This window comes from Aythya ferina (assembly GCF_964211825.1).
Source record: "Aythya ferina genome assembly, chromosome: 20".
Lineage (NCBI taxonomy): Eukaryota > Metazoa > Chordata > Aves > Anseriformes > Anatidae > Aythya > Aythya ferina.
The window spans coordinates 9,818,193-9,832,111 of record NC_140318.1 but is presented as its reverse complement, the minus strand read 5'-3'; the positions used below and the strand labels follow the sequence as shown (position 1 = coordinate 9,832,111).

At 58.6% G+C, this 13,919-nt stretch overlaps 1 protein-coding gene across 4 annotated transcripts; it reads left to right on the top strand.

Moving 5' to 3' along the window:
- The first annotated feature begins 403 nt into the window (after window positions 1-403).
- On the top strand, window positions 404-13,138 carry LOC311421927 (glutamine synthetase). 4 transcript variants are annotated; one of them, XM_084494411.1, is made up of 7 exons: window positions 404-451; window positions 7,945-8,120; window positions 8,677-8,838; window positions 9,991-10,137; window positions 10,991-11,118; window positions 12,044-12,243; window positions 12,412-13,138. In XM_084494411.1, exons 1-7 carry the CDS (start codon window positions 426-428, stop codon window positions 12,731-12,733), a joined length of 1,161 nt encoding a protein of 386 aa, XP_084350537.1. In that variant the 5' UTR covers window positions 404-425; the 3' UTR covers window positions 12,734-13,138. The 4 variants fall into 4 exon arrangements, with proteins under 4 accessions (XP_084350537.1, XP_084350540.1, XP_084350539.1 ...); XM_084494414.1 differs by lacking the exon at window positions 404-451 and adding an exon at window positions 5,802-5,986; XM_084494413.1 differs by lacking the exon at window positions 404-451 and adding an exon at window positions 7,654-7,692.
- Window positions 13,139-13,919: the final 781 nt, after the last annotated feature.

Genomic DNA, 13,919 nt, shown 5'->3' with positions numbered 1-13,919 from the left:
AACAAGGCATAAAGTTTGAGTTTGGGGCCACAAACCCCCACACGCAGCCCCATCTTTCCTTCCTTCCTTCCTTCCTTCCTTCCTTCCTTCCTTCCTTCCACAGCTCCATCCATCCACCCATCCTTTGTTCCTTCCAGTGATGACCATGCCAGTTGCAGAATCAACAGTGGAGCTTCCAGAAGTCCCAGTGCTCTGTATTTTAGCCCCCCAGATCATCATGTCCCAGCCACCCAGCACCCTTTCCCGATGTTCCCCACTCCTGAGGGCTGCAGCAAACCTCAGGCAGCTGGGGAAGGTGTGGGATGAGGGCAATCATGTCCCACAGCTGGGGGTGGGAGGTGCTGCCCCAGGGCACAAAGCTGGGGAGAGGGACCAGGGATCCTGATGATGCCTGGGGCTATGAAGGGCTGCAGGGTACAGCTGACATGGTGCCAGCCCTGGGCTCAGCTTGGTAAGGGCTGCACATGGCATCAGTTTGGCTTTGTGTAGAGGTAGTGATGTGAGGAGGGTCGTGGGGGTGCTGGTAGGGGCTCAGCTGGTGGTACCTCTGGTGTCCTGCCCTGTTCTGCTCCTTCACAGGTGATGCAGAGATGGCAGGGGAGCTGGAAGGGGGATGGACGTGTTTGAGGCAGGATGAGGCCAAAGCCCTTGAAAATAACTCAGGATGTCCCCAGATTCTGGGGCAGGGAGGATGTGGGAAGAGCTCCTGGTGCAGCAGCATGGCTGAGCTCCCCAGGGGCTGCTCCATGGGATCATTAGCAGAGGGGGCAGGGAGCAGTGGTGGGGTCAGGCTGCAAGGGGCAGAGAAGGACCTGGAGGGTTTGAAGTTTCTTGGTGACTTACCCTGATCCTTGTTGCCCTGTAGCTTTAGACCCAGCACGAGAAGGCAGCACCCACTTCAGCAGGAGCTTGAATGCGTGCACAGCACAAAGTGACACTGCTAATTAGGCTCAGAGGCACACAGCCCGTTACGGAGCCTGGCCGGTCCCGGACCGTTTGTCTTTGGTGCTTGTGAGCCAGGAGCAATTACTGAGCCAGCAGCTGGAGGTGGAATCGAGGAGTGATTCACTGCAGAGCCCCGCTACGGCTGGGCAGGAGGCAATGCAAGGGCTGTGCAGGCACCACACGAGGAGAGGGAGCAGCAATGCTGCCTGCTCTGCCCCCGTGCAGCTGGAAATGCAAGGTGCTGCTAATCTCCCAGGTTAGGGTACGTGCACGGGCACCGTAACTTGTGTCGTATGCTCCAGCAGCAGAAGTCCTGATGAGCAGGCAAGCAACTGATGGCTGCATCACCAGCGTGCCCTGGGGTGATGCTGGGCGATGCTCCCAAGGCTTGGGTGATGGAATAAGCTCTGCTTTGGGCTCAATAGTGATCAGGTTTGGGTTGAAGGCATAGGACGGGCACCCAAGGGGGCAGGGAGCTCCAGGCCAGGTGCCACTATTGCAGCAAAGCAAACTTGAACTGTCTTCGTCTCCTGGTGGGAATAAAGCTGATGTGGATGGAGATGCTTTGCTAGGGAACAACATAAACTCCTTTCTTTCTTTTTTGCAACTGCTTGGAAAATGGGTTGAACCAGGCCAAAATGAAGTTCTTAGTGAGCCTTTTCCCCCAGAACAAGGGAGTCTGTAGGGTTGGCATGTTTGTTTTAAATTGGGCAGGGCGGGCACCCCACAAGAAGTGAGCTGCAGCCTGGGCAGGTTCAACGCCCACAAGCCCAAAGCACTCATGCACACCAGGCTGCTTTGCTCTGGGCTAATTCAAAGCCAACTTTTGCCAAAATCAACGTGTTTATGCAAAGGACTGCAGTGAGGTGGCCTTTAGTGGTAAGGAGAAAAAAACAAAGCTTTTGCCAAAGAAATTTCTGCCCTGCTGCACTAATGGCCTCAGAACACTACAGGGCACCTACTCAAGGTTCTGTGCATCTAAGGCCAAATCCTACAAGTTGCAAGAATCACCTTTAAATCACTTAATTAACTTTAAGGAAAAAAAAAAATCCAGCTCCTGAAATCATGAGATAAAAGAGATAACGTTACTTCTGCAGAGAAAAGCACCATTTGGGGGTCAACATCGGTGCCACCAAAAACAGCATCGAAATGCCTGCTCCTGTTTTCTCTCAAAGTCCGTCACCCCCAGCCCTGGCAAACCAAGTCACGCTGCTGTGAGCGCAGGGGCTGACATCAGCAAAGGCTCGGCACAAGCGGCAAGGGAAGTGAAAAAGGTTTGCATCTGTGTGAGGCTGTAAATTTGGGTTGCCAAACAGGATACGGGCTGGGAAGGCAGCTGGGCGAGGAGGCTGCGGTGGCTGCTCACCCTTCTGCTCGGGTGCATTGCTTGCTGTTGATCATAACTTGTGCGTGGTATGGAGAGGGTTAATGTGCTTGTTTGGCAGCTCTGCTCACAGCACTTTGCTCTTATGGGGGTTTTGGTGAGCCTTGAGGTTTGGTTTTGCTAAAAATGAATGCCGATGGTTTAAAAATAATAATAAAAATAAAAGCTCTGCATCCTGTTGGGACCAACCTTACTGAAACAAGTGCCCATGTGTCCCTGAAGCTGGGAATAAACCCCAAAACCATCCATAGAAGCTTCCTGCAAACCACCCCCAGCGTGAGAAGTGGGAGCTGGGGCCCTCGCTGAGGCTGACTCACTCACGTGAGGCTGGTGATGAATCGCTGCCTCTGCAGCTGGGTTTTGCTGTGATCTTGAACAAATCTCTGGCTCATCACAATCGGGCAGTGTTGCAAGGCGTTATCTTCTGACTACCTGTGGTTGGAGGGCATCCTCCAAAACCTGCTGGGCACGGAGCTGCCCCAGCCAGCCCGGATAAGGCACAGGAAGGGACATGGCTTGGCTGTGCTGGCATCCAGCTGGTGCCAGAGAAAGCACGTATCTGGAGGTGGAGAGGCTCACCCCGTGCCAAAATTACCCCTTGTCTGCACTTGGAGCTTGGAGGACAGCATGGACCTGGTTGAAATCCATCCTTGCTTGGTTCAGAGCAGGGCTTGATGAGAGGAAAAGTGGGAAAATCCCAATTTGGGGCATCTCAATTTCCATCGGGGTGGGAGTGAGTTGGGGTGAGTCTGAGCAGGAGGCTCATGGACCCAGGGAGAGCCCAGGCTGGGAGCTGGGCTACCAGAATAGGGCTGGTGGCCACCAAAGTGCCATTTGAGTTGGGACTGTGGGTTGCCCAGGTGTGCTCTGGTGAGACAATTATCTGTGAGTTATCTGTGCGTGTGTGTGCGTTTGTGTATAGGAAAAGGTGTAACTGCTGCTTGAATGAAGAGAAAGTGGTTTGGGTGCAAACATCCAGGCATAACGAGATTTGTGTTGCTTAAATGTGTTCTAACTGTGAATGCAAACTGTCACTTCAGATGTTTTGTAGGAAAAGTGTAAAAGTGAGCGTGTGTTGGAGGCAGAAATGCTGCTTCACCCCCCGAGGAGACATCGCCCAGCGATGCTCGTGCCTGGTGCCATGGCACAGGCACACGAACAGGGTGAGCTCCACGGGACGGCCAGATCTGCCGTGTCCCTAGCACCACCTCCAGCACCAGAGTGGGCTCACCCCTGCTAAACCCTTCAGGGCTGACCTGGCCCACCCTGCCCGTATCCTGCCACGTCCCAACAGCAGCCTCAGGAAGTTATTGCAAACCTGCTGGGGAGCGCAAACCCACCTCCAGCATCCCGCAGCATCCACCTCCTGTCCTCTTACCTGCAGGTATCCGCCCCTTCCTGAGTGCTACGCAGGAAAATCCCCGCACACCCCCAGCCCCCTGCCCTCTAATCCCTTTATGGTGTTTGTGCCGGGCTCCCCCACACCGACCCTGCTCTTTGCCTTCCCTCTAATCTCCCCGTCAAACAGTTTTGGCAGGGACAGAGCAGCACGTGCTGTTTGGAGTGGCCAAACCTGGAGCGGGCAGAGGGAGCGCTCCCGCCTGGGGCTGCAGGCGATGCTTCGGAGGTGTCATCCATGAGCAGCACCCAGGGCAACCCCCCTCATTTCAGAGCAGCACCCTGATTCCTGGAGGATAATTTTGAATAAAAACCCAATTCTCCATCCTGCTAGCTCTGCTTTGTGGTGTGTCTGGGTGCTGGGGGGGCTGACCACTGCCCAAGGCTGCAGCACCCCCAGCCCCAGGTGCCCATCCTGCTGCTTGTGGCTGGGGAAGGTGTGGGCAGTGACGGGTCCTTTGCCCAAAGTCACCCCAGCTTGTATCTGTTTAAAGCTTGTATCTGTTCCTGAAGGTTTTCAACCTGGAAAATTTGCTAAGGCTTCTACTGTTAATAAAGCAAAGGCTTTAATAATATCTTTGGTGTATCTTGGCAAGGCTGGGAAATGTTCGGGCTGATAAAGCCTCAAAGTCAGGGAGATAAAACCTGGAGGAGTTTCAGCCTTGGCCAGAGCTCCCCAGGGGTCGCTGGCTGCAGCTTGATCCAGGTGCTGGGCAGGGGGCTCAGCATGGAGCCATGGGAGACCCCTGCCAAGCCCGTGCTCACCTCTGAGCTTCACAGCCACTGCAGGGGAGGTGATGGCTCCTCCATACCGGGGATCTGCTCCTCCTGCAGTCCTCCAGCTGGAGAAAACCCTCCCCAAATAGCCTTCTGCAAAGCCCGCTGGAAATTTAATGTGTGACCGTTCACAGACACAAGGACATCCCTGCTCCTGCCTGAATCCCTCCGGCACACTGACCTTGGGTGGCTCATGCATCCCTCGCCCCGGTGCCTGGCGGTGGCTGCTGTTTGCTGTGCCTGTCGCGGCGCGGGCGGGCAGGAGCCCGCTGTTTGCAAGGAGCCCAGAGCTCATCGGCTGGAGGGTAAAAGGTGGTTCAAGAGGCTCAGGGATCCAGGTCGGAAATGTGCTCGTTGCTATTAGCATACAGTCCAGTTTCTGCTATGGAAAGGGCTGGAATTAGACCATGGTGAGATAAGACTTGATCCCATGGTGGACAGCAAAATGCAAATAAGCAGGTGTTAACACTGTATGGCAGGAATGCCTTGCTAAAATCCCTAGCAGGCTTTTGTGGCTAAACAACGCTGTGGTATCCATCAAATATTTGGTGAGCTGCCCCACTAGCGGTGTTTGGGGCAGGCATGGGACCCTGTGCTCGCAGGCTGGAGCCGTCCCTGCTGCCCCAAGCCATAGGAGCACCCTGTTTGCCCTGCCGGGCTGGGCTTTGACCAGGGAAGGGATTACCGGTGTTTGTTCTGTCTTCCCCCTGCAACTATTTTGGTGCTCGGCACTTCCAGCTGTCCAAAAATGAGTTTTCCTCCCTGAACCATACAGTTACTACTGGACATTAGTGCAGTTGGCGTTTTGTTTTGTTTGTCTGTATTTTTGAGCCTGCTGTGTACACAGTTTTGGAGTGTTTCTGGGCACTTTCAGGAGGAAAACCAGAGCTTTTGCTGGGCATAAAGTGAGGACTCGTGGATCTTGGCTGAACCCTGGCACTGCACAGCTCACGTGAAAGCATCAGCACTGTGTTAGACCAATGCAACTCGCGAGGGGCTCAGTGCTGGCTGCTCTCAGGGCCAGGTTTGTGTTGTTTTCCCGGGATGGGGGCCGTGGGTTCTCCCTCCTCACCCCCAGCCATGGAAGCGCAGCACCAGCCCCTTGCATCCCCCGTGGGCTCCAGCTCCCATGTGGGAGCCTCAGAGCAGCCCAGCGTGGGCAGGGGGGCAGTGACACGGCCAGCACACCCACGGCCACGCAGCCGCCTCGGGAACACCTCCGGGACCCCGCCTGGGCTGCACACCCAGGCACACGCTTCCTCCTGGGCTGCCGCCCTGTTCGTGACAATTTCCAGCCAGGAACGAGGAAACGTTTGGGCTTCGCAGCCAGATTTATGGATGTGTCCCCAAAGCACCCGGCTGAGGGAGGTGGCTGGTTCGGAGCTGCATGCTTTGAGGGGCTCCTGCACAAAGTCCCTGCGTGACACCCGGCAAGGAGGGTGCCACCAGGGAGCCCTGTGCCCTCCACCACCGCCGCTTCAGGTAACCTCGGGCACATCCCTGGGTGCTGACCTCCTTCCCTCGGGGCAGCACCCGCGGCTGGCAGGGCGGGTGACGTCCAGGTGCCACTGATGTCACAACCTGGGGACCAAAATTGCTAATTAGGTTTTGCCTCTCTGTCTGTCGATCTCATTTCCTGGTGCTTGTGCAATCGCAGATGCTTTCGTGTGTCTTCCCGGTTGTTTATCTGCCTGCGGGAGCAAAACACCTCCAGAAGAAAACCAGAGCTGCGGGTGGGTGCCCGGCCAGGAGGCGCAGGGGAGGGTTTGCTGCAAGAGGGCTTTTTAGCTGCCCTGGTGGCACGGAGATGTTTCACTGTTTTGCACAGAAACATTCCTGGGGGTGAGTCAGACAGCCGAAAGCATGAGTCTGCCTGAGGTAGCAAAGCCCCGCACTGCTTCGGAGCCCGGGCATGTTTTAAAGCATTTTCTCCTCTTTTAAAATAGAAAAACAAGGGAGAGTGGGGAGTTGTGGTGCTCTCCTGCAGCTCTGGCAGCTGGGACCTTTGGGTTTTATTGGAAATCCTCTCCCTCCTCCCCCCAAAAAACACTATCAGGGGATTTGAGATAACGCCCGTGAGCTGCCAGCGCTGGCTGTTTGCGCTGCGCTCGTGCCGTCGGTGCACTGGGGCCGGTTTGTTCTGCCTGCTGGGACAACTGGGAGCCCTGCAACGCCATATCTTTGGCAAAGTAAAAAGGCAGCAGCCTGTTTAGTTAATCTAATTGAGATTTGGTTTCAGCTCGATAGCTGGAAATCGCCGCTGTATTGAAGCAGTCGGCTCCAGCTCCCACCTGTTTGCTGGGTTCTCGCAGCTGACTGCGAGTCGGAGCAGAACCATTGCTGCGTGCAGGTGGGTTTTGCTTCTGAAGGTCCTTAATGACTCTCTGGTGCTTGATAATGTAAAATAGTGTGTCTAACTGCACAACAGTTTGTCCGTGCAAGGGGCAGGACAGGATTCCTGGGGGGCATGGTCCTGGGGGTGCTAGGGAGGAGTGTGGCACCCACCAGGACCCCTGTCACAGCCCTGGAGCGGGGCTGGGGGGCAAAATGCCATCGGGGTGACCCTACAGAAACAAACCACCAGGAGGGAGGTGGCAGATTAGAGTCTGAATAAACAGGACTCGTTATTTTTAAGGACATAGAGCTGTCAGAGAGCATCCAAGGGAATGCTAGGGAGATGGTGAGGAGTCTGGAGGGGAAGATGGGTGAGGAGCGGAGGGGCAGGCACTGAGCTCTGCTCCCTGGGGACAGCGACAGGACCCGAGGGGACGGCATGGAGCTGGGACAGGGGAGGGGCAGGGTGGGGATTAGGGAGAGGCTCTGCACCCAGAGGTGGTCGGGGGCTGGGACAGGCTCCACGACACAGGGGCTGCTTTGGGGTGATGCTGAGCAGAACCGGGGGCTGGACACGGTGCTCCCTGGACCCTTCTGTGCCCCAGGCTTCTCACCCAGCGCTCCCGCACCGAGCTGCCCTCGGTGCCCGCCGCCCCCCGAGCATCCCCCACCCCCCCCCGAGCACCCCCTCCCCATCCTGCCCGGCCCCCTCCCCAGAACCCCAGGGCCCTGCCCGCCCCCCCGGCCGGGGCCGTGTCCCCGCTCGGTGCCGCCCCCCCCGGGCGGAGCCGCCCCCGCGCCGCCCCCCGCCCTATAAAGAGCGGCGGGCGCGGCCGGGGGCAGCGCCGGGGCCGGTGAGCGGCGGGGCCGCGGGTTCGAGTCCCGTCGGGGACGGGGACGGGGACGGGGACGGGGACGGGGACACGGGGAGCGAGGGGACCGGGGGGACCGGCTGGGGGTGGCAGACGGCGGGGGGGCGCTTTGGCAGAGGGGCTGGCTGGAAAGTAAGAGCAGGGAAGGGGGCAAAGAGGGTAGGGGGGGGAAAGGGGGGCAGGGGGCACAGTGGGGAAGGGGGCAGAGGGTGACGGCGCGCTCCCGTCCCGCAGGGCTGTCGCCATGTCGGTGTCGCACAGCTCCAGGCTGAACAAGCTGGTGCGGGAGCAGTACATGCGGCTGCCCCAGGGCGGGCAGGTGCAGGTCACCTACGTCTGGATCGACGGCAGCGGCGAGGGGGTGCGCTGCAAGAGCAGGACCCTCGACAAGGAGCCCAAGAGCATCGAAGGTAATGCTGCCAGCGGTCCCTCCTGATGGCGCCGAGCATGGCCGGGATCAAGTTTTGGGGCGCTTCGGGCGGTGGGAGTCAGTGCTCGCCCTCCTCGGTTGCGTGGCACCGCTGATGCCCGCTGCAGCTGTCTCACGGGGTTGTACAAAGTGGCAGTGTAAATATCCGGCTGCGAGGCTGCCGTTTGCCTAATCTCTCATCTGTCGTCAGCCCTGGGTGGGAAGGGGAACGCGAGATCCTCGCCCCTGGCCACCGGGCAAACAGGCGTGGAGCCGGGCTGGCATCCAGCGCGCTGCGTGCCAGGCGTTGGCAGAGGGTGGCCGGCGGGGAGGAAAAGCTCCGGGGCTGATCCTGCCCTGCTGGATGGCACCGGGGTGGGTGAATGCACCGGTGCTCAGGGTTGTGCAGGAAAACCTCAGTGGCCGTCATGCCACGGCGCTTGGTGCCCTCTTGTGTGCTCCATGCAGAGTCTAAGCCAGCAGCACCTCGCACAATCCATACGTGAGATGCCTCCTCCCAACCCCGCTCTTCCCTTTGTCCCTCTCCCACCCCACAGATGTCCCCGAGTGGAATTTTGATGGCTCCAGCACGGCACAGGCAGAGGGCTCCAACAGCGACATGTTCCTGGTGCCCGTCTGCATGTTCAGGGACCCTTTTTGCCTGGACCCCAACAAGCTGGTGCTGTGCGAAGTGCTCAAGTACAACAGGAAACCTGCAGGTGAGCACCGGTGTCGTTAATAACTACTAATCCCAGCCACCCCGCTATAACTCGGGGTGCCTGTGTTTGAGGAGACCGCTGGCACTGATGCTGCTCCTCACCAACCTGCGCTGAGCTCTTGGCCTGAGGCTCTGAAATGCAAGCACCGGCAGAGGCGGGTGCGTGCAGGGACCTGTTGCAGCAGCTGCTCTGAAGGGCGAGGAGCAGCACAGCGAGAGGCGGCTGCCGCCCCGCTCCCGTGCGGAAAGGTGGCACGGGGTGGCCCAGGGTTTGATCCTGAGCGCGCCCAGCCCTGCGGGGCCGTGCAAAGCATCAGTGCTCTGGCTTGTAAATAAGGGGAAACTGTAGGTGAGAAGCGGTGTTCAAAGCGCTCGGGGAGGGGAATAGCAGCTCCCAGTAATGCTTCGGCTTGGTGGCTGCCTTGTTGATGGCTGCAGGAAAGGAATGTGAAAGTGCTGGCGTGGCTCCGGGCCTCTGCAAGGGCTTATCGCCAAGGGCAGAAGTCTGCAGTCCCGGTGTCTGTCTGTCCATCTGATAAAGTCCAGGATGGAGGAGGGGATGCCTGGGGGGAAGGGTTTGGGTTGAGATCCCTTCCCGGCAGCACTGCCTCTGCCAGAGCAAGGCTTAAAGCCAGCCCCGGCTGCTGGAGCCGGGCAGCTCCCAGCCCTCCAGCTCCTGGAGCGGGGCTGCGTTGTCATTAAGGACCTCAGATGGCACGGGGTCCTGCTCCTGAGCCAGCCCAGCTGCTTCCAAAACCACAGAGCTGGAAGGAGATGAGGAGCTGGGGATGGCAGCAGAGGAGCGGTGGGAGGTGGTCAGTCCCTGCTCCCAGGTGTGCGGGGTGCCCGGGGACAGGGCTGGGGAGGAGGATGTGTGCAGGAGAAGGATGCTCATGCAGTGGAGGCAGTGGTTTTGGGGGTAATTTAATGAAACCTCCTGGGCCTGTGGCCTGATGCTGTGGGCATGCAGTGGCTCTGCAAGGAGGAACCTGGTGAGCAGAAGGCCCTGCAGGAAAGGGGATTAATTCACTGCTTTCCCTGGGACTTCTGTGGGAAATGCTCTGGGAGGTGGCTGAGGCTCGAGTGGGATGGAGCTGAACGTGGTGGGTGCGTGCCCACAGTGTGGGTCTGACCAGGATCTCCCTGCCCACAGAGACCAACCTGAGGCACACCTGCAAGAAAGTCATGGACCTGGTGAAGGACAGCCACCCCTGGTTCGGGATGGAGCAGGAGTACACGCTGCTGGGCATCAATGGCCACCCCTACGGCTGGCCCGACAACGGCTTCCCCGGCCCGCAGGGTAAGCGCCTTCCTGCAAACCCCAGCCCAAATGCTCACCGGGGGATGCTGTCCTACACCGAGCATCCCATCCCATCCCATCCCATCCCATCCCATCCCATCCCATCCCAACACTCGGGCACATTTCCCCTTGCGGGAGCCAGGAGAAGGAGGGCCGGAGCTGTTTTGCCGACTGCCCCATGGCTCACGTGAGCCGGTCGGCAGCGCTGCTCCTGCCAGACCCCACTGCACAAACAGCTCTGGGCTGCACGACTTGTTTGTCAAGGGCAGGAGAGCTCGGCCGGAAAAATCTCCCCGCGGCTGTTGGTGAAGGGACCGGCCGGGTGCTGCAGCACGAGGCTGAGCACCTCCTGGGAGAGGGCCAGGGGTTTCCCAACCTGACTTCTTCGCGTCGCAGGGACGAGCTGTTTGCAACATCTCCCTTCCCCTAGGCGGGGAGAAGATCTTCCTCTGACCTGTGTGAATGAGGAAGAGCGCTGCGAAACCACAGCCAGCTGACTGCTCTGGGCACGAACAATGCCAGCTGCTGGCAGAACAATCTCCGGAGCTTGAAGTGCTCGGAGGGTCAGTGGGGTGCCCTGGGGCAGACCCAGCCAAGCTCTCCTTATCTCCTGGCTGCCTCCCAGTTGGCGTTACGAGTCCTGTTGAGCCGCAGAGATAAGGCCGAGGTTGCACAGATGGTCACTCACTGCTCCCCCGCATTGGGGTTGGTGTCCCGATGCACCAAGGATCCCCATTTGATCCCCATAAATCCTCTGCAGCCGATTCTGGTCCCAGTGCCTGGGGGTGGCTGGGGCACACTGCCATTCCTCCCCAAAGCCGTAATTGTGTGATGCCTTCTGTTTCCTTCCCAGGCCCCTATTACTGTGGGGTTGGAGCGGATAAGGTGTACGGGCGGGACATCGTGGAGTCCCACTACAAGGCTTGTCTGTACGCGGGGGTGAAGATCTGTGGCACCAACGCGGAGGTGATGCCCTCCCAGGTAGGTGCCCGCGGCCCCGTGGATGCTGACCATGATCCAGGTCTGCTTCTCCCAGGCTTGTGCTCCCCATTTCTCCTCGGGGCTTCTCTGCTGTTGGGTTCCCAGTGATGGAAAGTGGGGCTGGGCCACCCTGCGGTGCCCAGCACGGTGTCAGCGTGAGCCAGGACGGGCTGTGAGAGCAGCAAGTGGAGCTGAGGGTGTCTGTGTCCTGCTGCCCTGCCCTGAGAGCTGGGAACCTCCTGTGGGACACAGCCTTGGGCAGCAGCTGGAGGCGATTTGGGTTTTTTAGGAGCTGACACAAGGGAGCCTCTGATTGCTTTATGCAGGTGGCCAGACTGGCTGATGGTGATTTGATTGTCCCGCTGATAAGTGGGGGTTTATCAGCAGCGGGGCTGAGGCAGGGCTTTTAACGACCCCGCTGTTTGCCCTGATCTTTTCAGGGTCCTCCTCAGCTGTCCCCAGCACCCCACGCTCCGGCCGGGCCATGCCAGCAGCTGCGGATGCGTCATCCCAGCTTAGTCACCAAGGGTGGCGCAACCCTGTCCCCAGGAAGGACTCGTGGGGACATCTTTAGTCCCGTGCCCAGCTTGCAGGAGGATCTTACATGCCAGCTGCTTGAGCACCAGCCTTGGAGCAGGGCGTGATACTTATTTACTTCCATTTTGAGAAAAGCCCTCCGATTTACTCTCCTTAGTTGTGAACAGTTTATTCCTTTTTTTTTTTTTTTTTTGGTGTGCCAAAGCTGTCCTGTTGTCTAACTCAATGCTCCCCATCCCATTGCTGATTCCTGATGGGTGAATTATAAAGCTCAGCCACTCCCCATGCTGGCAGCTCTCGTGGGGGGTGTGACAGGGACACAGGCTGCCCCACAGCTGAGGCACAAATCTCTCCTGTCCCCCACAACACATCCGCTCTCCCCTTCCAGTGGGAATTTCAAGTGGGGCCGTGCGAAGGCATCGAGATGGGCGATCACCTCTGGATGGCTCGCTTCATCCTGCACCGCGTCTGCGAGGACTTCGGGGTGGTGGCCACTCTGGACCCCAAACCGATGACGGGCAACTGGAACGGGGCCGGCTGCCACACCAACTACAGCACCGAGGAGATGCGGAGGGACGGGGGCCTCAAGTGAGTCCCTGGGGGAGCCCTGGGCTGCACGCGGGAGGGTTGGGGCCACGTGCCAAGCTGGGGGAACATCTGATTTTAAGAGCACGTTGTCATAAGTGGTGACCTGAGAGTGCCCCATGGCTCTGCTGGTCCCCACACCAAACCTGACCCCATTCTGGTCCCCCACAGACACATCGAAGCGGCCATCGAGAAGCTGAGCAAGCGGCACGACTACCACATCTGCGTCTACGACCCGCGGGGCGGCAGGGACAACTCCCGGCGGCTCACCGGCCACCACGAGACCTCCAACATCTTCGAGTTCTCCGCTGGTGTGGCCAACCGAGGCGCCAGCATCCGCATCCCGCGCCAGGTGGGCCAGGACGGCTTCGGCTACTTCGAGGACCGGCGGCCGGCGGCCAACTGCGACCCCTACGCGGTCACCGAGGCCATCATGAGGACCACGGTGCTCAACGAGACCGGTGTGGAGACCAAGGACTATGCCGACCACTGAGGCCGCGGGGTGGGTGGAGGTTCTCGTGCCGACGCGAGCCGTGCCCGCGTGGTGCCGTCGGCTGTCAGCTCAGACTCTTTAGGAAGCTTGCTTCTGGTTTTGTGAAATGTCGCCTTAGAAATTATATATATTTTATAGCGAGAGGGAGGGGCCCAACCTATTTTCTCAACCACTTTTTCTGGTTCCTGGTTTTAGGTCATCCTTGGGGAGTTTTTTAAGACTTGGATGGAATTTTTTTTTTCCCGATGGACTTTACACTGTGATGTACATAGATTCCTACGTGGAAGCTGCAGCTGCTGCTGTTTGCACCTGGGGAGGGTGGGTGCTTTTTTTCCCTATATCTCTGTTGCAAGGAAAAGATAATAAATAATTTTCCTGGCTGTATGGCAGCTGGGTTACGCTGTGGCGGGTGCCTTTTTCTGTGGCTCCTAGAGCTCCATGCAGGATTTAATCGGGGTCTTGCTGATGAGTTGCTGCTTCTGGGGCCGGGGAGTGCAGGAGCTGAGATGCTGGAGGCACCTCAGGCAGGTTTTAGCCCTGAAATGGGGAGGGTCTCCCCCAGCTGCCGGGGCCGCCCTGCCCCATTTGCCGGCCGAAAGGCCATCTCCCTGCATCGTGATCCCCGCAAGGCAAACAGAGCGGCGCAGCCTGAGCAAACAGCGGCCGGGGCAGCAGCTGGCGGGCGTTTACACAGGGCGTGCGCTGCTGAGTCAGCACCCGGCACGGGTGGGGGGATTTTGAACCCGGTTGTGCCTTTAGCTACGTGGGGATGAGCCCAAATCGAGGACCACGGGTCCCTCCTGCTGGTCATGGTGCTGCCAGGGTGAGATGGGGGTGCTGCTGTGACCCGGACGTGTGAGCAGCCAGGAGCCCTTGGTGTCTTTGAGCTGTTCACGATAAATGCAGCCTGGTCCCCACACTACGAGGGACAAATTTTCCTCCCAGAAATTGCCAGTCACAGCTTTTAGTCGTCTTCATCAAAATCACAGTGCTGCCTCGTTTTCCTCTCGTTTCTGTGATGTCTTTAACGGGCGATGTGAGCGCTGGGACAGCGACTGCTGCCTGCAGCTGGAAAATCAATGAAGAGCTAAATCTGGAGCAGGAAGGCTCTCGTGTTCCTCTCCCTGGCTGTACCAGTGCCTCTAAGTACAGTGCTGCACGGCTGAATCTGGGGAAGCGCATCAAT

Excerpts from the sequence above, each read along its gene's own strand:
- LOC311421927 (XM_084494411.1), top strand. The coding sequence starts at position 426 with ATGGTGCCAGCCCTGGGCTCAGCTTG. Across the intron at positions 452-7,944 it reads CCAGCCCTGGGCTCAGCTTG|GGCTGTCGCCATGTCGGTGT; the intron begins GTAAGGGCTGCA and ends CCCGTCCCGCAG. Across the intron at positions 12,244-12,411 it reads CGGAGGGACGGGGGCCTCAA|ACACATCGAAGCGGCCATCG; the intron begins GTGAGTCCCTGG and ends GGTCCCCCACAG.